Consider the following 26,743-nt stretch of genomic DNA (forward strand, 5'->3'; position numbering starts at 1 on the left):
GACATTTTACTAACAAAAATTTAAAAAAAAATGCAAAAAATTCGAAAAAAATCATTGTAATTTTAAATATCTGTGGTATTTTACAAATTTAGGATAATTTAAGAAAAAAAAATTAAAAAAAAAAGAAAAAATGTGTATTATAGACACCTCACTATTAATACTCAAGTGGTAGGTTAAGTTATTTGTCAATAATCGACATTTTACTAACAAAAATTAAAAAAAAATCCAAAAAATTAAAAAAAAAAGAAAAAAATGTGTATTAAAGACACCTCACTATTAACACTCAAGTGATAGGTCAACACAGTCGGGAGGGCAATAAAACAGCATCAGTAAACGTTCAAACAGTGTATTGCTGGAGGCAGTGTGACGTCACTCGCTCAAGTGGAGAAGCCCTTGAGCTCCTGCAGCAGGTGCTTGTGCTGCGTCTTCTCGTGCGTCTTGCGCGCCACGTTCTGCGCGAAGGCCGCCGAGCAGTACGAGCACTTGTGCGGCCGCTCGCCGGTGTGCGTGCGCTTGTGGTTTGTGAGCACGCGCAATGTAGGCACGTCGACTTCTGGCTGACTAATTGTCAATAATTCGACATTTTACTAACAAAAATTTAAAAAAAAATGCAAAAAATTCGAAAAAAATCATTGTAATTTTAAATATCTGTGGTATTTTACAAATTTAGGATAATTTAAGAAAAAAAAATTAAAAAAAAAAGAAAAAATGTGTATTATAGACACCTCACTATTAATACTCAAGTGGTAGGTTAAGTTATTTGTCAATAATCGACATTTTACTAACAAAAATTAAAAAAAAATCCAAAAAATTAAAAAAAAAAGAAAAAAATGTGTATTAAAGACACCTCACTATTAACACTCAAGTGATAGGTCAACACAGTCGGGAGGGCAATAAAACAGCATCAGTAAACGTTCAAACAGTGTATTGCTGGAGGCAGTGTGACGTCACTCGCTCAAGTGGAGAAGCCCTTGAGCTCCTGCAGCAGGTGCTTGTGCTGCGTCTTCTCGTGCGTCTTGCGCGCCACGTTCTGCGCGAAGGCCGCCGAGCAGTACGAGCACTTGTGCGGCCGCTCGCCGGTGTGCGTGCGCTTGTGGTTTATCAGCACGCGGTTCGTCTGGAAAAAGAACCACTGACATGAAAACTGCATTAGCTGCATTTTATGCCTATGGGTACGCGTGGTTAAGGTATGGGGTAATCCTTTGGGGAAATAGCACAAACGCCCAATATTTGTTTATACTTCAAAAAAAGTGTATACGCATCCTCGTACATATAAGTAAGACTGCATCATGCCAACCGTATTTCAATCATCTAAAAATATTGACCCTGCCCTGCATATATATTTTTGAAATGTGTAAATTTGTGAGAAAAAATTTTCATTTTTACAAAAAAGTCGAAAACTCTTATAAACCACGGCGCTTCCGCGAAAAAAACGAAAGTAAACTAATTTACCCTTTTGCAAAATTAATACTCCACAGCTCCGGCCCATACGCAATGTCAATAAAAATTTACAACAACCTTCCAGACCGTATACGTAATGAGGAGAAAGATATTGCTTTCAAAAAGAAATTAAGGGACATTCTGGTCGAAAAGTGCTATTACACGGTGAATGACTACATGAATGATAAATAAAAACAAAAAATAAAATCGCTCTCCCTATCACTCGCTCGACAAAAGGCTACGCCCAAACTGGGTATCCATAACTTGCATTATGTAATAAAATGTAACTTGTAATTATTATTATTATATTGTATAATGTAATGTATGGTATTGCTTGATATTAAATAAATAAATAAAAGAACAGGGCCGGATTTGTTTATTTATTTATTCATTAAGTTACATTTCCACGTGTCATAAATAAAAATGTCATAATTATTACAAATGGAACCCTGTGAGGGTGTTGTAACTACAAAGTAAAACTTAACTTAACATAACATAAGATAAGATAAGTAGAGAGGCGGATTTATTGTTTTTCGGTCAAAAAAATCATTAATTTTATAATATACTTTTTCAAGCAATAAGTTTTTTAATGTTAATAAAAACAATGAGTTTTTATTAACATTAAAAAACTTGGAAAAATGGTTTTCCTTTTTCTTAATGTTTTGCGGTGATTTATTATATATTTTTATGCGGGCCAGTAATGTGCATTTTTAAATTTGACTTTGGCTGTACCAAGTTAAATTTACTTAATTGTGTAGGATTATACCTACACAGAAAACAAAGGTCAAGGTAGCAGGCCTAGTCTCCGTACGAACTCGGGGCCCAAAAAAACGATACAAAGCTAAAAATTGGCCATAAATTAAAGCATATGAGGAGATTTCATGAGGCCAATTTTCAGAAAAATCTATGTTGGCTAAATTACTTTTTAATTCACCTTGGTCCCAAAAACTTTAATTTTTTTTTTCGTGTTGAGTAAATGCCGATGGTCCACTCAATATGGGTGACTTTGGAAAAACGGAGAGATTGACTTGAGTGGAAAAGGGGAGTGTTTGTTAACTGTCAAAGGATCCCTTAACCCTACACACATCGTTCACAAGTGCGTGACTCCACTCAAGGTCATTCTCTGCCATTCTAGGGTCTTATTTTGGTTACAGTTTGATTTGTTAATTAAGTTGTTCTGACACATATTGTGAATCATAACCTTTATTCGACATTGGTTTTCTAATTTTTGTAATCCACTTCTGAGTTTGCTAAAATATATTTTTATTGAGCTCCAGAGAGAGAGATTGAGGCCCAGGTCTGACTTGTGGGAGGCTTTGGCCGTGGCTAGTTACCACCCTACCGGCAAAGACGTACCGTCAAACGATTTAGCGTTCCGGTACGATATCCTGTGGAAACCGAAAAGGGTGTTTTTTCATCCTTCTAACAAGGAAGCCCGCTTCCATCTTAGATTGCATCATCGCTTACTATCAGGTGAGATTGTAGTCAGGGGCCAACAGAAAAAAATAAATAACTTAAACCTGCTGCCGTATACGTCAGAGAAAGGCAAGCCACACAGAGTGGCGCCGTAACGCGTTACGTTACGAAGTGGTGTATCCAATTAGAAGTTATTTAAAAATATCTTACATGAAATCCTCGACCGCATATGTCGCATATCTTGTTCTTCGGCTTCTCATATTTCTCGTGGACAAACTTCTTGTGGGTCCGTATAGCGTAGCCGTTGATGAAGTGCTGCAATACACAACAGCAATTAGCGGTATCTAGATAAAATGTTAGTCCTTGACCGAAATGTACAAAAATTTATTGCCGCCTCCCCACGGTTTTCCGTGAGATTACGGGATAAAATATATATGATCAATCAAAATCATCTAGTAAACCTTACTCAATCCCAGGTTCTGCACCTGATTGGATATTAATGGATACGTATGAGAATCATTATAAAATCCCATTTTATAATGATTCTCATACGTGCGAGAGCATTACCAGCAAAATCTCTCTATAACTTGCTTAAAGACCTTGGCATCTCTAGAAGTGCAGCTAGTTCTATATTAGAACGAGTATCCAAAGCTGCTCTAATAGGATCTTACCAAACTTGGCGGCAGGGAGAACAACACGAGCAGAGAACGGGGAGTGTTGATCGATCGTCAAGGAATTCCTTAACACTACATCCAGTAGACACAAGTTCAGGACTCTGATCGGAGTTTTTCTCTCTACCACGCGATGGACCCGGAAACGGATATTCGTCTCCCCCTTCACAAGTATTCTAGTGGCAAAATAATTTTCCAAAATCGGCTCAGTAGATCCAGAGATTATCATTTTTCACACAATCAGGTAAAAAAAAATGTATGCTTCGGTACGCTCGACGAAAGTGATAACTTTAACTAATTGCTTTATTAATTGAATTCATCCATCGGCTATTATGATGATGATGATGAATTAATCATTGAATTTTATTAAGAATCTAATATAGACTATTGCAAGGTTTCTAAAAGTGGGGTACGTGAACCCCTAGAGGTTCGCCATTCGACGACAGGAGATTCGCGACAAGGTTTAAGTAACTGATACTAAGTCAAAAGTAAGCTTAAAATTGTCTAAAATTACTCCTAACATTGAATCCATTTGCGACAAGAAACAAGCACACCATCACATTAATATTACAAAGACATCCTTTTGGTACTTTATGTGCTACCTTTTATTCAAATAAAAACCTTATTTTCTTCAACAGTCAAATATATTTTAGGGGGGGGGAGCATTATAATATAAAATATAATATTAATATAGTAAGGGGTTCGCTGTCACTTGGAAATTTTAGGGGTTCGTGGAGCCGAAAGTTTGAGAAACTTTGCTCTGTTGTGTAAGATGTGTGAAGAACATTTTGACAGCCACAACATAGAAACTTTATAAATAGTCTGTGGTCGTAAAATCACTGCGAAGTTTGCTCTGTCAAGTGTGATTGTCAAACGTGCCAACGTCAACTGGTAACGCGTTATGTTACTAAGCAGTTAGCCCTCCCATAGGAAGCTATCAATTCCAAAAAATACCATTTAGCTGCAAAAATAAACTAAAACAAAGAGCTCTACAATTACTCGCTGTCTCTCTCTTTCGCCTTACCTTATCACATAGTTCGCAATAGTGCTGGCTCTTTCTAACGTGTACCAGTTTATAATGGTTATCCATGTAACTCTTCCTGCTAAATATCTTACCACAGTCGGGACAGGGTACCCTGGAATCATATGAAAAATTCATTATTTTTTTAATCTATTAAAATAGTCATACAATGACGAAGACTTATATGTAAATAGATACTGCTCGTCAATCAACAGTATAAAATTTTATCGCGTCGTGAGATATCTCGTGGGACTACTAAAAACCTTTTAAAATGATTCAAATGATCCGGCTCGAAGGACCATTTGAATCATTTTAAAAGTGAATATCTCTTTTAAAAGTTGCATCTTATTGGATAAATAATAAAAAAAAGTATTGGAAATGAGCCGTGACAGCCCTGTGGATATGACCTCTGCCTCTGATTCTGGAGGGTGTTGGTTCGCATCCAGTCCGGGGCATGCACCTCCAACTTTTCAGTTGTGTGCATTTTAAGAAAATAAACATCACGTGTCTCAAACGGTGAAGGAAAAACATCGTGAGGAAACCTGTATACCAGAGAATTTTCTTAATTCTCTGCGTGTGTGAAGTCTGCCAATCCGGCCAGCGTGGTGGACTATTGGCCTAACCCCTCTCATTCTGCGATGAAGACTCGAGCTAAGCAGTGAGCCGGATATGGGTTGATATGATGATTGGAAACATATTTAAACCTTGGGATATTTATAATAAGGATTAAATTAAATTAAAAGTTAATTTTCATAATGTTAAAATGTATGTTATTGTCTTTGTCACACTGCTATTCAAAACTAGTGCTATCCTTTTCGTATTCAATATTTTGAAACAGGATGGCACTAACTTTAAACACACTATAATGTACAAACTTAAATACTAGATATTTGCCTGTGGTTTCACTCGTTATTTCACCGTTTTTTTGAATAATACGCGAAAATGTTATAAACAAGTAATATATGACAATATTTATTTCAATTTGACACGCGTGTGGGTTATAATAATATTATAATTGTAGATACATATGTATAAAGTAGTATTTTTCATTTTATACACAAAAAATTAAAAAAATAATAATAATAATTTGAGAAAAATACTAAAAATATTTTTTTCATTTGTCTAATATGGAAAGTGCAATAGCCTAGAACGTTTTCGGTAATCCACTAGATACTACTTAGCTAAGCTTTCGCTTATTTGGAATAGACATAAAGGTAATATTAATTTGATTAAAATTACTTTTGCTATCTCAAAATATACAGTTAAAAACCTTAAAAAAAATATATGATTTTGAGTATAGTCCTGGATATCCGAAAAAATCTTAAACGCTAGACATAGTACCACGCCGCACTAATCAAGTTATCTTATGATAACGCCTACACAATTTCGCACTAATATGTAGGGTAGTAGTAGTAGTAGGGTGACTATGATTTTTAATTATTTTGGTTTTTTGAGATGACAAAAATTCCCCTAATAAATAATATTGCATGACTTTTGCCATTATTGTTCCGATAGTTGTTTCAGTCAATGGTCTTATAGCGAAAAGCTTCGACCAACACCTTAAGAAGCTTTCGCTTAACTGTTGGATCAAGAGTCGGATACAGAAGGCAGTGATTCTTGAGACGGCGCGTATTGTGAGGAGGTTCCTCACTCTGGAGCCCTGACCACCGGTTGCTTGGGCACTCAAATGCCCCGCAAGTAAAGGAGTGGATTTTTCAAAATTTATTTCAAAAAATTATACAGGGTGGTTTTATGTTTTCATACAAAATAATTAATGTAACACACGCCTTTATCTACGTCATTATACATGCGTTTGCCTACCTCATTATTATAAGGATGCGTATAAAGGACACATTTTAAGATCTATTTACAAAAGAAATATTATTTACCACGAAAATATTAATTTTAGAACACATTTTCCTTGAACATTTAGAATTATTTTTTGTTAAATAACATAACCCTTGAGTTATGGAAGCTCCCGAAAATACACCCGAGCACCCTGTGTATGCATAAATGAGACAATATTGATACGCAACTAACCGACAGATTGTAGATAGATAAATGTCTATTAGAGGTTTTAAAATTATATCATCTAAGCTCTGAACCACACTTAGTTTTGAAAAATTGTCTTAGTAGCTTATCCGTGTTAGAGTCAATACTAATTTATTTTTCTTTTTTTTTAAATACAAACACTTACATAAAATTAAAATATATATATATGTTTACAGGGCGTTTTTTTCATTTGAAACAATATTAAGACTATAGTATACAGGAGGTTTGGAATAATTTATCCGCGATAAAATGAAGTTGTTTTTACAGGATGTTTACTTTTAATCTGAACAATTAGGAATAATTTATAATATTAGGACTGGTATTGGATTATACTCGTATGTCACGATATAGACGTTGAAGATTTATCTATTGCTAATAGTTTGTATGATTTTTTGTAGATATTTTTAGTTTTAAACACATACAGAATTAGTATTTAGTGTACCTATACAAAGTTATTTCTTTTTAGTATTTAATACAGAATTTTTTTAACGTTCTATACAATATGTTTACTAACCAATTTATTAAATATTTGGACGTCATTTTAATATAGCAATGTTTTTTATTTTATATTTTATACAGAATATTTTTACCTTTTAAAACAAGTGCGTTTTGAATCAATTTTTCAAGTTATTATACAAGATGTCATTTTAATCTACATTTTTTTTTCAATATTTTATACAAGACATTTTTAAGAGATACAGAATGTTTCTTTTTTATTTTTTACAATATACAGAATTTTCTTTTTTTTTGGATTTATTACATTTTATACTTTTTTTATATATTTTTTACATTTTATACTTTAATAATAATGACCATACTGCTTTTTACTGACATTTCATATTATTCTGACATTACATACTATTTTGACATTTTAATTTTATTTTCGATTTTTGTTTTTATGTTTTTCTTAACATGGGTGTATGCCTGAAATAAATGAATTTTATTTTATTTCTTTTTTTTTTATATACAGTATGCAAAAAGCTTCTTATTATTTTTCAAGGTTCAAACTATACAGGGTGTTTCAAGTAATCGAATGATGCACTTACTTAGGTCTTATTCTGCGTTTGTGCGCTACCGCGTACAGCAGGTGCCGCCTGTAAAAGTACTCGCTGGCGAACTGCAGGTCGCACTCAACGCAGTACGCCAGCTCTCGGACTATATCCCTCTTTGACTCTACGAGCTCGGGGTGCAGGAGTCTATAGTGCTCCCTGAGGTAGTTCTTTCTTTTGAACTCAAAGTTACATATATTGCACACGGCGGGTAAGTGGTTGTGTCTGGAAAGAAAATATTTTTTGACTTTTGACTTTTACTTTGACTTTCAATTGTGGTTTTTGTTTTTGGAAATTGGGAGGTACCAAATAGGAATGTACCAAATAGGAGTTTTTTAAATTGTACATAAATTATTAGTATGCTAAAAGTAAAGGAATTTTGTAAAAGTAACAGGGTATCTGCGATCATTACTTTCGGAGCTACAGGGATTTAAAAGGTAAGATTTGCGACACTGCCGCAGATCCCTCAAAAAAGCCCCATACAAAATGGCAAGAATTAATGACATCATTGATCATAATAAGTTGGTGTCGCACAATTTTTGGAATAAATGTTTTTTCTTTCTTTCTCTCTAACTACACCCTAATGGGTCTAAGTGGGATTTCGGTACACTGTATAAGGAATTAAGTTGTAACTTTTGTATATTAGATTTTTATAAGAAAGTATATTTTATGCAATTTAGTAAAATAATCTTATACATAAAAATCTCGTGTCACGGTGTGTCTAATTTTGTAAAAAGCGCGAAAGGCGAAAAGACAACCCTGTACACGGTGTTTGTGGTCGCGAAGATCTCCACCGAAAAATCTCGACCGATTTTAATGAAATTTTTGTTTGTATGAGAATAAAGTATTTTCAACTCTCCTTCCTGCCACTCCCAAATTTTATCGTTATTTAAAAATTTATTTGTATTATTTCTATTATTTGTATGCAAACTTCAAAAAAATATTTGGTAAATGTAATAATAACGTCAACCACTTACGATTTACTTTAATCACCCTTCCTTTTTGAGTCATTAAGTTTACGTCGTTATATTTTTTTCAGTGTACACATTCCTAAGCGTCATGCAGACTTGACGTTAAACTCAATCGTAAGGGGCCCAAATTAAAATTCAGCCTGTGGCATGCACCTCCACTTTTCAGTTGTGTGCATTTCAAGAAATTAAATATCACGTGTCTCAAACGGTGAAGGAAAACATCATGAGGAAACCTGAGAATTTTCTTAATTCTCTTCGTGCGCGAAGTCTGCCAATCCGCATTGGGCCACCGTGGTGGATTAGTCTAACCAGGAGGATACTAGTAATCAACAGTAAGCCGAATATGGGTTATTAATGATGAGGCAGACTGCGGTTGTAGATATTCCTACTTTACTACTATAATTGTAAATTATTTTTGATACGTACTATCGGGAATGGCCAAAAAGAAAGGAGGAAAGGAATAGACTATAATTCATAATCACACCTGTAAAAGCGAAGTAACAATGAAAAATGTGGCGAAAACGAGAAAAGAATAATCCTTTTCAGAGTTTCCGTTGCCTGCGCTGCGTAAACGCTTAAAGTGACGCAAAAATGACGGAATTGTTTCGTCGTCGTATCGTTTTCGAAAATGCATTTGCGGGCGTCCGCTAGTGATTTAAAAAATATTTTATTAAAGTTTGCTATATGTTAGGTCCATTACATACTCTCGAAATATTTGTGGTAAATAAAATATAATTATTTTTTCAAAACAAAATATATATATTTCATAACCCAACCCAGGAAACCACTGGATCAAATAGTATTATGTAATTATATTATATGATATACATTATATACAAGTATATATTCAATTTAGTTTATAAAAACAGGCAATTTATATCGAGTGAAACCGCAGGCATACGTTCATTTTGTCTCAAAGACGTCAATGAACCACGACAAACTCGAAAAACTCTACTGAACCACGGAAACTCGATCCAACTTGGTTCAGAGGCGTCATTCGATCCTTCTTCATTGCGTCAACTTACTGCTCTTTGCGCGGATTGATTCTATGTCTGACGTAGTGTCTCAGATGACGTTTGAACAAATCCTCCGTGGCGAAATGTATGTCACACTCCACGCAGTAAGTCAGTTCGCGCTTGACCGTTTTCCATTTGACCTCGGGATGACGTACGGCCATGTGATTGTCCAGCGTGCTCTCTCTCTTGTACACATTTTTACATATCTCGCATTGAATCGGTAAGTGGTATCGTCTGAAAATGTTGCATATAAAAAGCGTCAGGACTGCGTCGGTCACGTTAGGACCACTGGCGTCAACCAGCTCGAGGTGCGCAATTTTAATTTTGAACGCCATTTTAAAACCGCCATTGCTTAATTTTTGATTATTGATATTTGTAGAAGAAAAAAACAGACAGCAAATATGACGAAATTAAGTAAAAGTATCTATATCGAGTTAAATGTGGTCCAGAGCTTTATGATGATACCTTTGAAACTTAATGAAATTAAAATTTGCCACGCCTACTGTTCAATCTACCTTTCTATAAAAAGCCAAAAATTGTGTCTAATTTTTTTTTTTTTATTCTTTACAAGTTTATACTCTTCTTCGACATGGTGTACTTCCGAGACGTGTATAACTGAATAATACCAATTTCGCCGGAACTAATCACACGCAATCAATGAATTTATATAATATTATTAATTACAACAGCTACAGAATAAAAAAACTGACTGAAAGTAAAAAAAATATAACTACAAATTACTTTAAAGTAATCAACGGATATTGTTTTAGAAATTAGGTGACGTATCCCTTAAATTTGATCCATTAATTATAGAACACCCTGTATACCATTGCATAGTATAAAATGAAGTCGTTCATTCGTTTTATCTTTTAAACTATTCAAAGGATTTTAATATACACTTTTCAGCAATAGATAAGAGTGATCAAGAGGTATATTTATATGCATAAAAAGTGCATACATACAATATATAAATACATACAATATATCTGGAATTCAAAAAGCGAACGAATTCACACCCGCGCACTTCGCCCCCCGTCGCCCGCATACCATGGGAGTATCATCAACAAACTTGCCGAGCTATAATATTATTTTTAATAACTTTGATATGAGTCAACTATTTTAGAATTTATTATGAAACGCGGCTAAAACTTACGTGATACAACGTCGGTGTATACCCGCTCATGACTGAGGGTCCCATATGTGTTCGAAACTAGTCGAGCACACATCGACGTGATATCAAGTGTTTTGGCTGTGTTTCATAATAAAAAATGAAACGACAATACGAGTCCACTACCCTATTTGGTGAACCGAGTAAAACCACAGGCAATCTTTTAGACTATTAGAGGTAAAGTCCTATTTTTCGTAAACTTACGATATTTTCACTTTGGGACGGTGAGCTATGGCGGTCCTAAGATGGCGCTTGTATAAGAACTCGGTACCGAAGTGCATGTCGCACTCTACGCAGTAAGTGAGCTCGCGTTTGACAGTCCGCCACTTGACTTCGGGGTGACAGACCGCCATGTGGTTGTTTAGGAAAGCCATCTTCTTGTAGTGACGGTGACAAACACCGCATTTCAGTGGTAGGTGTTTACGTCTGGAAGATATTTGAATACTTTACCCTTAACTCGGCAGGGGCGAATAATTATTTTGCCACAAATTATGTTAGTGGGTTATATTACCTTATGTTTAGTAATTTATATAAAATAATAGTGACTAAACCGAAAGGTACGCGTAAAATTTAATATAGTCCAAAAGGGGCGATAAAAGTGTTTTAGATGGTGTGTCTATAGGAACTCGATAGTAATTGAGCTCGCGCTTGTCAGTCCGCCATTTGACCTCGGGGTAACAGACCGCCATTTGGTTGTTTAGGAAAGCCATCTTCTTGTAGTGACGGTGACAAACACCGCATTTTAGTGGTAGGTGTTTACGTCTGGAAGATATTTGAATACTTTACCCTTAACCCGGCAGGGGCGAATAATTATTTTGCCAGAAATTATGTTAGTGGGTTATATTACCTTATGTTTAGTAATTTATATAAAATAATAGTACCGAAAACCGAAAGGTACACGTAAAATTGTATATAGTCCAACAGGGGCGATAAAAGTGTTTTTATATGGTGTGTGTAGGAACTCGGTAGTAATTGAGCTCGCGCTTGACAGTCTGCCACTTGACTTCGGGGTGACAGACCGCCATGTGGTTGTTTAGGAAAGCCATCTTCTTGTAGTGACGGTGACTAATGTCGCTTTTTATTGGTAGGTGTTTACGTCTGGAAGATATTTGAATACTTTACCCTTAACTCGGCAGGGGCGAATAATTATTTTGCCACAAATTATGTTAGTGGGTTATATTACCTTATGCTTAGTAATTTATATAAAATAATAGTGACTAAACCGAAAGGTACGCGTAAAATATAATATTTTCCAAAAGGGGCGATAAAAGCGTTTTTAGATGGTGTCTGTATAGGAACTTGGTACATATGCCATATGGTTGTTTAGACATGTAGTCACGGTGACAGGTGTCACATTACAAAGGTGGGTGCTTACGATGTAGGGATTTACGTTTAACCCGTTAGAGATTATCTTGTTTATTTTTTAATAATGCCGGTCTTTTAATTGAGTAGTTTAGTAAATTACAATACAATACAACCCGTTAAGGGCAAATAATAATCATTGACTTTATCACAATAACGGTTAAGCATATGAAAGTTTCAAATTTTTATAATAAATGTTAACACCATTGAGGCTAATCAAGGAAAACTGAATTTTGTGACTTTTGATCTTAAATAACTTACAGCGAGATTTTATGAAATTTTTTAGAATACCAAACGAAAGTGTATGAGGGTTTTTAGCTTATTATCTCTCCTAGGTTGACAATCTTTATATTCCTTAATTGACTAACCTATTAAAGGGGTTTTACGCTAAGCCCGTTCGAAGCGAATAATGAATCTCTAAATCTAATTTCTCACTGTCAGTAATTTTTACAGAATGGTGACTTTGATTTTCTACTAGAATCAGTTAATAACCAATGACCAAATTTTTAAGGATCCTTCTCCTTCATAACTAAATACGACAAATATGCTCGAGGGCATGCTAATGAAAATTTGCGGCACTTTTTAATTTCATCCTGTATGATATATTTCGATAGCGATATATTTCGATATTTCGATAGGCCTAGGGAGTAGGCCTCACTTTTGGAAATGCCTCGAACAAATTTGAAGTTCTTATATAGGTTTAGGTCATTAAGTATTAATAATGTATTCTGTACAATAAATAGTATATAGGAGGTATGCATTTTATTCGAATCAGGGGAAAACTGCCCTTAGATATTATCATAACCCCCCTCCCCTTCTCCCCTTTATCAATTTAGACGACGTGCGTCGTATACAATAGGCTAGTTGACACTTTTTTTAATAGTCTTAAATAGTTCATTATTATCGTTCTCCAAGATTGAAAAAAAATCATATTTTTTTCGAGTTGTGACTACAAGAAAAATTTAATTTTTAAATATTTTTTTGACAGTACGAGCCAAAACGCCTGTCGGCCATGATGGTCTATATATCAACTGTTTCATGACGTCATTATAACAAATCCCTTAGAAACGGAGCGTTTGACAAAAATATTACTCAACAATAAGTTTGAAGTCTAGTACATCAAGTAACATTGTGACGTCATAATATGAACGACAGCGTTTTGACGTTTGGAAAATTTGAAAAATACATGATTTTTAATTTAAGTTGTATAAGAAATCCTTAACTTTCCGTCTGGCCGACTCAATCTTTTTACGTCACTAAGACATTTTAGCGCGATTAATTTTTAAAATCTATCATAAATAAATCTATCACTCAAAATCCATCACAACTCTAGTTTTTAGTTTCGAATGACGTCACGAAGGGGGGGATAACCCGGTAAACAACACCACCTCTTTTTCTAAAAAAAAAAGAAAAATTTGCCATATTTATTAAATATGACCAATATTCCCATTTCCCTCCAACTAGTCGACAAAGACTGTGCTAGGAGTGGGTACGACAATAGACCAACGGGGCGGGGACCAACCACCACCCCTCGGTGATGAGTCCGACCGCTCTTACCGATGAGCTATTGAGGCTTTAAACCACCTTTGTATACAAATCAATTCATAAAGCAATATAAAGTATAATCTATACTTAATATTATAAAGCTGAAGAGTTTGTTTGGACGCGCTAATCTCAGGAACTACTGGTCCGATTTGAAAAATTCTTTCAGTGTTAGATAGCCCATTTATCGAGGAAGGCTATAGGCTATATATTATCCCCGTATTCCTACGGGAACGGGAACCACGCGAGTGAAACCGCGCGGCGTCAGCTAGTTACTGATAAAGGAATTGAGTAATCGTTAAAAATTAAGCCATTTCCTATAGAAAAACCTTAGCAAAGGACACGAATTTTTTTTTAAATACGTTGCGAATGACGTCACACTACACTACCTTTGTATACAAATCCATTCATCTATACTAATATTATAAAGCTGAAGAGCTTGTTTGAACGCGCTAATCTCAGGAACTACTGGTCCGATTTGAAAAACTCTTTCAGTGTTAGATAGCCCATTTATCGAGGAAGGCTACAGGCTATATATTATCCCCGGGAACGGGAACCACGCGGCGTCAGCTAGTAAACTAATACAAAGTGTATTTACCTGATATGTCGCTCGATGCCAGACTTCTGGTTGAACTTTTTCCCACAGTAGTCGCATATCAATATTCTGTGAAGCTCCCGATCGTGGCGATAGTACTCCGGCAGCGCTCTGTCGGGACAACACCGACAGATTTTGAGTAGTTATTAAGCTATACGATTAGTCTTTGGTAGACTAACTTAGCCGTGATAGCCCAGTGGATATGACCTCTGTCTCCGATTCCGGATTGTTGGTTCGAATCCGACCAGGGATGCACCTCCAACTTTTCAGTTGTGTGCATTTTAAGAAATTAAATATCACGTGTCTCAAACGGTGAAGGAAAACATCGTGAGGAAACCTGCATAACAGAGATTTTTCTTAATTCTCTGCGTGTGTGAAGTCTGCCAATCCGCATTGGGCCAGCGTGGTGGACTATTGGCCTTAACCCTCTCATTCTGAGAGGAGACTCGAGCTCAGCAGTGAGCCGTTTACGGGTTGATAACGACGACGATGAGACTAACTTTGCGTGTTTGGGTATAAGTGAAACGATGCGGACTTTACACGGTTGTGTATTATATAATGGCATAGTATACACAATATCTTAAGGCCTTATATATTACTTAATGGGGATGATGACTAGGTTTGAATATATTGATTTTTATGATACATTCGGGTAAATAAGGTCAATGTTAACTAATTTATACATAGAAAGCAAAGATTGTCTGGATATTTGCAAAATAAATAAGATTATAAAATTTCAAAATCTATTCAATTTTTTTGTCGTAATTAGATGAAAATTCATACAGTTTTAGCTTCCTTACATTAAATGTGACATTTTTCAATAAATGAACTATAAACATAAACGCACAAATAACAAAGATATTAGTAATTTTGTTTAAACGCGCATACAAATCTAAGGATCATTAAGTGCCTACGACGTCATTAGTTCGTACCATTTTGTATGGGGCGTTTTTCAGGGATCCGCGGCAGCGCCGCAAATCTGACCCTTTAAATCCCTGTAGCTCCGAAAGTAATGATCGCAGATACCCTGTTACTTTTACAAAATTGCTTTACTATTAGTATACTCTTAATTTATATACAATTTAAAAAACTGTCATCATCCCTATTATCCAATTTTCACTTATAGAGCATAGCCTAGTTAGAAACCTATCACGCCAAAGTCGCCGATGTCTCACCTAAAGTCAATAGGGCAGAGCGTACAGCTGTATATGATGGAGTGACGCGACTCCACGTGGTAGCAGAGGCTCTTGCGAGACTTGCTCAGCAGCTCGCAGAACCGGCAGCGCAGCAGAGCGACCGGGTGGCTCTCCCAGTGAGCCGCCAGCGCCAGCTGGTCTGGCACCACTGTCTCGCACTCCGAGCACGTCAGACCATCGTTCTGGAAGTGGTACATCAAATCATGTCAATATTGATCTCAGACCAACTATTGTACAGGACCTGCCTCGCTATACGTTAATTTTCTGTCAAAGTTTCTGACGGCCTCCGTGGCGCGGTGGTGTGCGCGATGGATTTACATTTACAGGTCCTGGGTCCGATCCCCAGCTGGGCCGATTGAGGTTTTCTTAATTGGTCCAGGTCTGGCTGGTGGGAGGCTACCGGCAAAGACGTACCGCCAAGCGATTTAGCGTTCCGGTACGATGTCGTGTAGAAACCGAAAGGAGTGTGGATTTTCATCTTCCTTCTAACAAGTTAGCCCGCTTCCATCTTAGATTGCATCATCACTTACCATCAGGTGAGATTGTAGTCAAGGACTAACTTGTAAATAAAAAACTGTCTCTATATCATCGATATTTCATAGTTGTAATCGTGTTCGTCGGTTAAAGAGCTCCGTGAAAATAACTCCGTGAAAAGACCTGGACAAATTAAGAAAATCTCAATCTGCCCAGCCGGGATTCAAACCCAGGACCTCCGTCTTGTATATCCACCGCGCATACCACTGCGCCACGGAGGCCGTCAATATATTATATATATATTTCAAGTAGGCTCAGTTTACAAGCACTTTTGACACGTCAGTTGACTATTTGTAAAGATTCTACCACCGGTTCGGAAGGCAGGTTCTGCTGAGAAGATACCGGCAACAAACTCAACAGTTTTGAAAAAGTCATACAGTATTATAATTTACAATTGATAACAATTACAATTTCTTATAGTTTTATTTCCTGTGTGAAGGTGGAAGCTGATCCAATGGCCTCCGAGCGCTTTTATGTTTAAGGAACTCATCAATGTTGTAGTAACCTCGACTAAGTAAATGTTTTTTAACACATTGCTTAAAGCTATGCATTGGCAGGTCCATCACAGTCTTGGGGATCTTGTTATAGAAGAGTACACCCAAACCTACAAAAGATTTTTCCATTCTTCTCTATTACTTGTCCACTTATCATCCACTCCCTTTACACACATGTCCTCTTTCACACCATTTCTTCTTTGGCCTTCTTCTCCTCTTGTGTCTTTCCACTTGCACATTCAACATTTTTCTATTAATATGACTTTCCTCCCTACGCATTACATGTCCATACCAAGCTAACCTTCTACTCCTCAATTTTTCTGTCACTGGCGCCACCTTCAGACTTCCTCTTATATACTCATTCCTTATTTTATCTATTCTTGTCACCACACATCCATCTCAACATACGCATTTCGTTCACATGCATTCGTTTACTATCCGTCCCTTTCACCGCCCAACATTCTGATCCATACAGCACGACAGGTCTTACAACCGTTTTGTATATTTTACCCCTAAGTCTAAGAGGGTCATAGTACACCTGAGACCTGAGATAGAAATGTGCCGCCAAAGTCCAAGAATATATATCATTCAATATTGATAGAAAATTAAAGAAGCTGGTAAAATGTTTGTAACAGAAAACAAGGTAACAAACAAATGAGAAAATAAGAAATAGGATACAGATTTTGTAACTGGTGTTTGATACCAGGATTTTTGGGATTTGCAAATCTCTGAAACGGTAAGGCATTCATCTCATTTTGCATTTCATTTGGTCTCTCATTATTTATTCATCATCATCATCATCATATCAGCCGATGGACGTCCACTGCAGGACATAGGCCTTTTGTAGGGACTTCCAAACATCACGATACTGAGCCGCCTGCAGCCAGCGAATGTCTGCGACTCGCTTGATGTCGTCAGTCCACCTGGTGGGGGGTCGGCCAACACTGCGCTTACTAGTGTGGGGTCGCCATTCCCGCACTTTGGGACCCCAACGTCCATCGGCTCTTCGAACTATGTGCCCCGCCCATTGCCACTTCAGCTTCGCAACTCGTTGAGCTATGTCTGTGACTTTGGTTCTTCTGCGGATCTCCTCATTTCTGATTCGATCACGCAGAGATACTCCTAACATAGCTCGTTCCATCGCCCGCTGTGTGACTCTGAGCCTTCTTATGAGGCCCATAGTTAGCGACCAAGTCTCGGAACCATAGGTCATCACTGGCAACACGCACTGTTCGAAGACTTTTGTCTTCAGGCACTGAGGAATTTCGGACGAAAAGATGTCGCGAAGTTTCCCGAATGCAGCCCATTATTATTATCTACTTGTTATTTTCAAATCCCGACTGATTTCAATTCCGCAAAATGATTTTTAGGGTACACAAAAAGGGGTACGCAAACCCCTACGGGGTTCGCCATTCGACGGCAGGGGGTTCCCGACAAGATTTACGTAACTGATACCAAGTTAGAATTAAGGTTAAAATTGTCCAAAAATACTCTTAACATTAAATCCATTTGCGACAAGAAACAAGCACACCCATCAAATAAATATTACAAAGACATTTGTTTTACTTTTACTTTATGTGATACCTTTTATTCAAATAAAAACCTTATTTTGTACTACAGTCAAATTTATTTTTTTCTTGGGGGGGGGGGGAGGTTCCATTAGTTAGTAAGGTGTTAGTTGTCACTTGGAAATTTTACCAGGGGTTTGTGGAGCCGAAAGTTTGAGAAACCCTGCCTTAGGGAAAAGACAAAGGTATTACACCATACGGCCATGATATGAATAACTTTACCTTCGATTTTAAACTTATTTCGTGGTTGTTCATTATGAATGTTATTTAAACGGGTACATACCACGATAAAACGACGAGATTTTTATTGTCGATATTTCGACCCAGTTGCATGGATCGTGGTCACGACGGGACTGAAGTTGCGAGATGAGAAGTGAAGTCAGCTGTTAGGGGCAAAATCGATCTACCCTCTTTCTTGTTCTTTTTCTTTTTTCAACGACCTCGCGTTTTTGGCTGTTTAGGCAAACCACACTCACGACATCGCTTTTGTTATTATGCGTGTCGCGGCGCCCTCTTGGTTTGCACAATTCTACCACCGGGTTCCACTCGCTGGCTAGTTTGAAACCATCTTCCCGATTCAAATTTGACAATAAAAATCTCGTCGTTTTATCGTGGTATGTACCCGTTTAAATATCATTCATAACTTTACCTTCACTTTCTGTCTTAAGTCCTTCTTCTGTATGTCGAGCAGTTTCATGATGTACATATTGCATCTCGAATCCATATTCTTGATGCGATTGGGTTTGAATGAGCTAGCCACTTAGCCGCTTTTAGTTAGTTCGTTAGGTAATTTATTTATTTACTATCACAGTGAGCTCTTTGAGAATGCTTGTCTATGTCTCCTATTATTTAATTATTAGTTATTTGTTTTTCAAAAGGTTTTCAGGTTCAGGCTTTTCGAATTCCCTAGGTTTACATAATGATTGTTTAGAGTTTAAGGTTACTTTACCTTCACTTTCTGCCTTAGATCCTTCTTCTGTGTGTCGAGCAGTTTCATGATGTACACATTGCACCTCGACTCCATATTCTTGATGCGGTTCGGTTTCTTCTCATGCCTCATAGCCAGTATGTCCTTCAGGGTGTAGACCACTTCCTCTATACATCTGTCTATCTCTTCCGGTGTGTACTTTATTGGTCTGGTTTTTATTTTTTTGCCTGTAATATAAAAGTTTTAACATATTAACATTATAAGAAAACTAGCGGACGCCCGCGACTTCGTCCGCGTGGAATTTAGTTTTGTACAAATCCCTCGGGAACCATGGATTTCTCCGGGATAAAAAGTAGCCTATGTGTTAAACCAGACAATAATCTATTTCTACTTAAATTTTTTGGTGATTCGGTTCAGTAGCCGAGATGTGAAAGAGTAATTAACATGCATCAAAATCATCAGGATTTCGCAAATCTCGGGAGTGGATTTTTTCGGGATATAAAGTAACCTATGTGATAACCCAGAGAAAAACCTATTTCCGTTCCAAATTTCAGTCAAATCGGTTCAGTAGTTGCGACGTTAAAGAGTAACAAACATCCATACAAACTTTCACATTTTTAATATTAGTAGGATTTTGTTATTTATAGTGGTCACCTCAGCAAAAGGCATCGATACAGCCAATTTTGTTATTGAGTTCAGTGTGATTTGAACTTTGAGACACTATAAAACACTGTGAAAATACAAAGATAATATAACTAGACATGATTTTATGATATATATATATATATATAACTAGACACAATTATATGCAATATCTACAAAAAAATATGCACTAAAAAAGAGATAGTCCAGGATCTGTGGAACAAATTTACTATCAAGTTAATTTTCCGTGAGTAGCTGCATCTTGATGAGACGCTCAGTAATTTTGTGTTAAAATGAAAATAACGAAATTGCCCATACTGTGACGCTTTTGTTCACTATGCAAAGATACACTTAAAAACAGAAAAATAAAATCTTTAAAACAAAAAAATTCAACCAACTTCAAAATCACAAAAATAAACTAAAGAGCGATAAATAACATTGATTGGTACCTTCTGATCACTTTGAAGGCGACGCCAACACATTGATGCATAACTCAAGCCTAAACGTAAAAACATAAAGTTTTACGATTTTCAGACGGTTCTTTCCCATGGTTCTTTCAGAAACGTCTTTAATCAATACGCCACTGCCTTGGCACCGCCTTCAAAATGATCAGAAGGTAGCACATACGATGTTATATTTCGCTTTTTAGTTTATTTTTGTGATTTTGAAGTCAGGTTGAATTTTTTTGTTAAAAAGATTTTTTATTAAGATTAATAAATAAATCAAAGAAAAAAGAATAATTATAATATCCAATGAAATGCATACAATCTATGTCTAGTCATAACAAACTAAAAGTAAACAAATAAAACAAACATACTTATAGGTGTGATCTTCTTATATTTTGTCTTCTTCTTCTTTTCCTTCTTCACAAAAGCGGACACATTGGGTTTCGGTTCCTCTGCCTCATAATCAAAGTTATCATCATTATCATCATAATATGCTTCTTCCTTGATATGACAGTTACCCTCATTCTCCGGGAAGGTGACTTCAAATTTCAGAGCCTCAGGCTTGATTACGGGTTCAGGGTTTTCATTTTCAGTGTATATGAGGTCATAGTCATCTTTGTTGTGTATGTTTAGGGTTGACAATGCGCGGGTTGTTGAGGGGTTGCCCTGTAAGAGGTATCATCATCAGCAAGCATCATAATTTTTTTTAAGAATATATTTAAAGTTAAAATTAGTCTCTCCACCATATGCCTAAAGCGTATTTAAGAGTACTTCGGACACATTGCCAAGAAAGACGGAGATAATCTGGAAAAATTAGTTATTATGTATGACTTTTTCAAAAGAGCAACTGTTGAGTTTCTTGCCGGTATCTTCTCAGCAAAACCTGCCTTCCGAACCGGTGGTAGAATCTTTACAAATAGTCAACTGACGTGTCAAAAGTGCTTGTAAACTGAGCCTACTTGAAATAAATGATTTTTGATTTGATTTGATTTGATTTATTACTCGCAAGGTGGAAGGAAAAAGATCGCGCGCAGCCCGATGCGCTGGTCCGACCAGGTCCGCACTCCACTCGAGTCCACAGTTTACGATGCTCTTCGCGTAGCCGGAGATAGGAAAGTATGGCATACCATCCTAAAGACAAGGATTAGAGATGGAGGTGGTCACGACCCTCACACATGAGGAATACGACTCACGGAGGAGGATTTAAAAAAATTAAATATTTATTCTTTTTAATTAGACCTAAGGATCCGAGACTTGGTCGCTAACTATTACTTTATTAGAAGGCTCAAACTCACTCAGAGGGCGATGGAGCGAGCTATGCTTGGGGTTTCTTTGCGTGATCGAATCAGAAATGAGGAGATCTGCAGACGAAATAAAGTCACTGATATAGCTCAGCGAGTCGCGAAGCTGAAGTGGCAATGGGCAGGCCACATAGTTCGAAGAGCTGATGGACGTTGGAGTCCCAAGGTGCTGGAATGGCGACACCGCACCGGAAAGCGCAGTGACAGCGACCACTAGATGGACCAAAGACATCCAGCGGGTTGCAGGGAGCCACTGGATGCTGGCGGCTCGAGACTGTTTTGTTTGGAAGTCCATGCAAGAGGCCTATGTCTAGCAGTGGACGTCCATCGGCTGATGATGATGATGATGATGATGAGGATGGCAAATATTCATTAAAAAAAAAAAGTTGTGCAAAGGTTACTCACACCTTGACCACCAGTTGCTTGGGCACTGAAATGTCTCGCAGTAGGGTTTTTTTAATAGCGTTTTGTATAATATTTTGTATTTTTCTAAGATTGTTAAAGCTTTAATATAAAGGACAAATTAGTAAATGAAAGAAAAATAATCGACTTTTCGATTTGACGGCCTCCGTGGCGCAGTGGTATGCGCGGTGGATTTACAAGACGGAGGTCCTGGGTTCGATCCCCGGCTGGGCAGATTGAGATTTTCTTAATTTGTCCAGGTCTGGCTGGTGGGAGGCTTCGGCCGTGGCTAGTTACCACCCTACCGGCAAAGACGTACCGCCAAGCGATTTAGCGTTCAGGTACGATGACGTGTAGAAACCGAAAGGGGTGTGGATTTTCATCCTCCTGCTTACAATTTAGCCCGCTTCCATCTTAGACTGCCTCATCACTTACCATCAGGTGAGATTGTAGTCAAGGGCTAACTTGTAAAGAATAAAAAAAATCTACAGTAATGTAACTAAGCATTAGGTAAAAACTAGTGCTGCATCCTTTTCTTATTGAAAGTATGCGTCAAAATGCTGAATTGGGGTCTTTTTCTTTGTTATGGCCACATATTGCAGGGAATTCTTTATTGCTCCACTGTTTAAGTTGACGGCTAAGCCATAATAAATTTAGATTTTAATAATGCGATATGGACATAAAGGCTCAGTTTCCCATATCCTCTTCTCTTGCCCTAAACTTCTCCACCCCCTATATGATGTTCTTCCTCCTAAATTTCCACGTCCTTTAAATGTTGAGTGTTTGTTAATGTATGTGTTTAGTCCCATTTGTAAATTTATATGTAAATATATTGAATGTAATAACCTTAAGTTGTAAATATTATGTCTATTAATTTCGTGTTTTTTTAAAAATGTGACTAACAACTGAACTAACAAAACAGAGAAAAAAAATCCGAAAAAAATATAAAAATATACAATGTCAAAATTATGCTGGTTAAAAATTAATACTTGATTCCCAGCTTACACCGATCAACCTCTATAAAAGTGTGTCTTCCTTACCACGTGACTTGGCGAAGTAAATTGTACCCAATTGGTACAGCAGCAAGCCATAAAATCAAACATTGAATGTGATATGTGGCATCACTTAAATTTTTTTTTTTTTTTTTTTTTTTCTTTTCTTGATATCTGCGATCAGTCGTTAAACTATAAGCAGGTGAGTTCTGTGACTTAGGGACGGTTTCTGACAGGAGAGCCAGAGCTCTGCCATCAACTACTCATCGAGCACGTCAGCTCGCTTCAGGCGCTTGATTCGCGGCGCACCAGTGAGTTAGCGAGGCGATTGGGATGTCGGGTCAGCCTTTCTTTATGTTTTCTACAGTTGTTTTTGATTTCCTCAAAGATAGTTGGCATTTCCAGATATTGGTGGATTTCATCGTTGCGAGTAAACCAAGGGGCATCAGTAGTAGTCCTCAATATATTATTTTGGATCCGTTGGATACGCATTGCGTTGGATTTACTGCAGGTGCCCCACAGCTGAATCCCGTAAAGCCAGATAGGTTTCAAGACTGCACAGTAAATGAGCAATTTGTTGTTAAGTCTCAGTGTAGACTGTCTGCCAAGTAACCAGAGCAGATTTCTAAACCTTGTGTTGAGCTCTTTTCTTTTATTGTCAATACGATATTTCCATGTCAATCGTCGGTCCAGATGGAAGCCCAAGTACCTAACACATGTTGTTGGTGGCAGGTCTTCGTTTCCTAGCTTAACAGGAGGACAGTCCCCTTTTCGAAGTGCAAAGGTGATGTGATGGGATTTTGAAGCACTCGCTACAATTCGCCATTTAGAAAGCCACAGGTGGGTTGCATCAAATCACTTAAAAATAAAAATATTTTCTTTGTCTCTAACTACATTACATTACCAATATTCTCTCAAAGTATCGATGGGCAGTTTGCACCCTCTTCCGGAAGACCTCCGCCTTCTTCAGCAGTGCGATGCATTCCCAGCACAGCAGGATGTTGTAGTACTTGGAATCCTGGCAATACATATAGAATTAAGAGGAAGGCCTTCAACACGTGTATCTTGCCATGCCTAACATACGGCTGTGAAACCTGGGCGCTTACCATGGCTCAAAGGGCTAAACTGGCCAGGTGCCAACAATCCATGGAGAGGAGCATGACTGGCCACAAGAAAAAGGATAGGGTAAGAAACACTGACCTTCGAACTAAAACTGGGGTCACCGATGTTTCAACTCGTGTCGACCAGCAAAAGTGGCGATGGACAGGCCACATGCTAAGGGACACTACGGGGAAGTGGAGCAGACTGGTGACGGAATGGTACCCTAGAGATGGCAGAAGGAATCGGGGTAAACAGTTCATTAGATGGGAGGATGACTTAAAGCTCACAGCAGGTCCAAACTGGAGAAGGGTCGCATTAGAGAGAGAGCAGTGGAAGTCGTTGGAGGAGGCCTATGCCGAAAGGCACACTATGTTAAGAGATATTCTTTAAAAAAAATGTATTGTATATATAATTGTAATTTCTTAACACAGAATAAAGGGCTTATTATTATTATTATTATTATTAATACATATAGAAAATGATGACTTACAACAAAGGTATAAGAGAAAGAAGAGAAAAAGAAAATAAAAGTACAAACATTTAAGCCAAGTGTCAAGTTAACACCTACTATGCCGAATAGGGATGATGACTAGGTTTGAATATATTGATATGATACACTAGCTGACACCATGTGGTTTTACCCGCGTGGTTCCTGTTCCTGTAGGTATACGGGGATAATATATAGCCTTCCTCGATAAATGGACTATCTAACACTGAAAGAATTTTTCAAATCGAACCAGTAGATTAGGGCATTCAATCAAACAAACAAACAAACTCTTCAGCTTTATAATATTAGGATAGATTCGGGTAAATAAGGTCAATGGACCCGGCACCTGCACAGTGAATCCATGGAATGCTAAGATATTTGTCTCTCTGATTTGTACATAAAAAACAAAGATTGACTGGATATTTGCAAAATTAATAAGATTATAAAATTTCAGAGAGATTAGACCAGAGTTTCCCAAACTTTTTTGTGTCGTAGACCCCTTGCCATGTTTTTCCATGTTGGGTAAACCCCCTACTTTTATTGATATTGATTTTCTGTATCCTACAACTTACACAATTTTATAAACATAAAACACAAATTGTAGGGTCAAATATGTATGACCCATCACACAAGCAGCTCTTTTCTGGCTTTACAGAAGCAAATTTATTTATTTATTTTTATTTATTTATTTATTTATTATTAATTAGCACGGATAAATCCAGTTACACTAATTAAAAGAAATGTACATAAAAATTAAAAAGAACAAAACACCACAGTAAAAATAGACAAAAATGAGAAAAATGAAACATAAAAACTGATGTACAGAAAGCTTATTGACTATCTTAACTAAAATAACAATTACAATAATTATCAAATAAAAAAATATATTTAAATTACATCCTCTCGCAAAATTGCAAGATATCCCTGCACAATTTGGCCCAATTATCTGCAAAAATGTCACAGTCAGGAAACTCCGACAACAGGCCATTTAATGCGGTTGCGTCAAATGTGACCAATGTCTTGAATTTTCTTTCCGAGGCACAAGATTCCTAAATTCAGACTGATTGATAATTATTTTTTATTTTATTTTATTATTTTTTGTATCCAAAGCTGCTCTAGTAAGATCTTACCAAATTTGGCTAGCCAGAAAGACCGACATGAGCGGAAAAGGGGTGTTTTAATTGATAATGAAGGAATTCCTTAACCCTATGTCCTTTGGTCACAAGTCCAGGACTCTGTTTGAAGTGTTTCTCTCTGACAGTGACACAATCAAGAAACTGTAAGATATTTTTTACAGAAAAGCAGGGTTTTTGTGTAATGTATGTTATGAAAAATGTATGTTGTGGATTTGACATGATACGAAGCCACATAGGCTTTTCATTGGACCAAAAACACAGTTTAATAATTGGAATTTATACCTCATAATAAAGATTATAAAATGTACTGATTGTGAAATTAATAAAATCAAGGCTACGTTTTTTATATATCCAATCAAGGACCTTAGGATAGACCACATAGGTTTACCACCAGTCATTGGTAGATAAAGAAGAAAGAAGAAAGAAAGAAAGAAAATAAATTTATTCAAATTTAAAAGTTACAAACAGTATCCTTAACTAAAAACAGCATGTCTGTCTGTAACCCTTAAAACAAAACAGTAATATTAGTATATTTGCCTAACGCTACACAACACAAAAATATTGATTTATTTACCTCAGATATTGACAGCTCGTTGCCCAGGAATATGAAGAACAAGTCGACATTTTTATTTAACGGTAAAAGTAAGCGATCAACACATAAACACCCTCTGCAGAGGTTGTCCAATTCATTTTTTACTGTATCCATATTTATCTTTACCAACTACACATCACCACATAAAACTTATATTTACAGTCCATTAATTACACTAGCATGATAACAATTTATTTGATTAATAACATATTTTTTAACAATCACAAATGTACATAAATTATTAAAAAATTGAAAATTGTGATGATAAAATCATAAATCTATTTTATTTCGCGTCGAGATCCGACTCGGATCTGACATTTTGATTTTTTAATTTTATTCTATTTGGCTTTATGACTCTACGTTCTAGCCTTTTTGAGCCTTTAACACGTAGACTGAGAAAGTAATAGACACTTAATTTCATTGCATCCGTCTATCCGTCGCTTCCTTTAGAAAAAGATAATACTCAAGCATATATGCATGTAACGAAACGATCACGTCATTTTTCCATGCTATTTAGTATGGAGCGGTTTAATACCTATTTATTATGTAATTTTAAAAGAATGTCATCATCCTTAGTCCCGACGGATATTACGGTAGGACGGTAGACGCTCGCGACATTGA

The 26,743-nt window shown here is 36.8% G+C and overlaps 1 protein-coding gene across 4 annotated transcripts; it reads right to left on the minus strand.

The window, feature by feature from the left end:
• Positions 1–908: 908 nt before the first annotated feature.
• Positions 909–26,446, minus strand: LOC112050999 (zinc finger protein 62). 4 transcript variants are annotated; one of them, XM_052890160.1, is made up of 10 exons: positions 26,105–26,446; positions 23,711–23,824; positions 20,483–20,777; positions 19,045–19,250; positions 15,479–15,681; positions 14,307–14,414; positions 11,009–11,230; positions 4,552–4,663; positions 3,067–3,171; positions 909–1,117 (listed from the first exon to the last, which is right to left on the minus strand). In XM_052890160.1, exons 1-10 carry the CDS (start codon positions 26,234–26,236, stop codon positions 956–958), a joined length of 1,659 nt encoding a protein of 552 aa, XP_052746120.1. In that variant the 5' UTR covers positions 26,237–26,446; the 3' UTR covers positions 909–955. The 4 variants fall into 4 exon arrangements, with proteins under 4 accessions (XP_052746120.1, XP_052746119.1, XP_052746118.1 ...); XM_052890159.1 differs by lacking the exon at positions 11,009–11,230 and adding an exon at positions 9,646–9,870 and having other exon boundaries at positions 26,105–26,445; XM_052890158.1 differs by lacking the exon at positions 11,009–11,230 and adding an exon at positions 7,647–7,874 and having other exon boundaries at positions 26,105–26,444.
• Between the last annotated feature and the right edge of the window lie 297 nt (positions 26,447–26,743).

The sequence above is a fragment of the Bicyclus anynana genome, chromosome 27 (assembly GCF_947172395.1).
Source record: "Bicyclus anynana chromosome 27, ilBicAnyn1.1, whole genome shotgun sequence".
Lineage (NCBI taxonomy): Eukaryota > Metazoa > Arthropoda > Insecta > Lepidoptera > Nymphalidae > Bicyclus > Bicyclus anynana.

Coding starts and splice junctions, on each gene's coding strand:
- LOC112050999 (XM_052890158.1), bottom strand. CDS start 26,236: ATGGATACAGTAAAAAATGAATTGGACAACCTCTGCAGAGGGTGTTTA. Junction 20,778..23,710: donor GATACTTTGAGAGAATATTG/GTAATGTAATGT, acceptor TACCTCTTACAG/GGCAACCCCTCAACAACCCG. Junction 7,875..14,306: donor GGCATCGAGCGACATATCAG/GTAAATACACTT, acceptor TTTTCTTTCCAG/ACACAACCACTTACCCGCCG.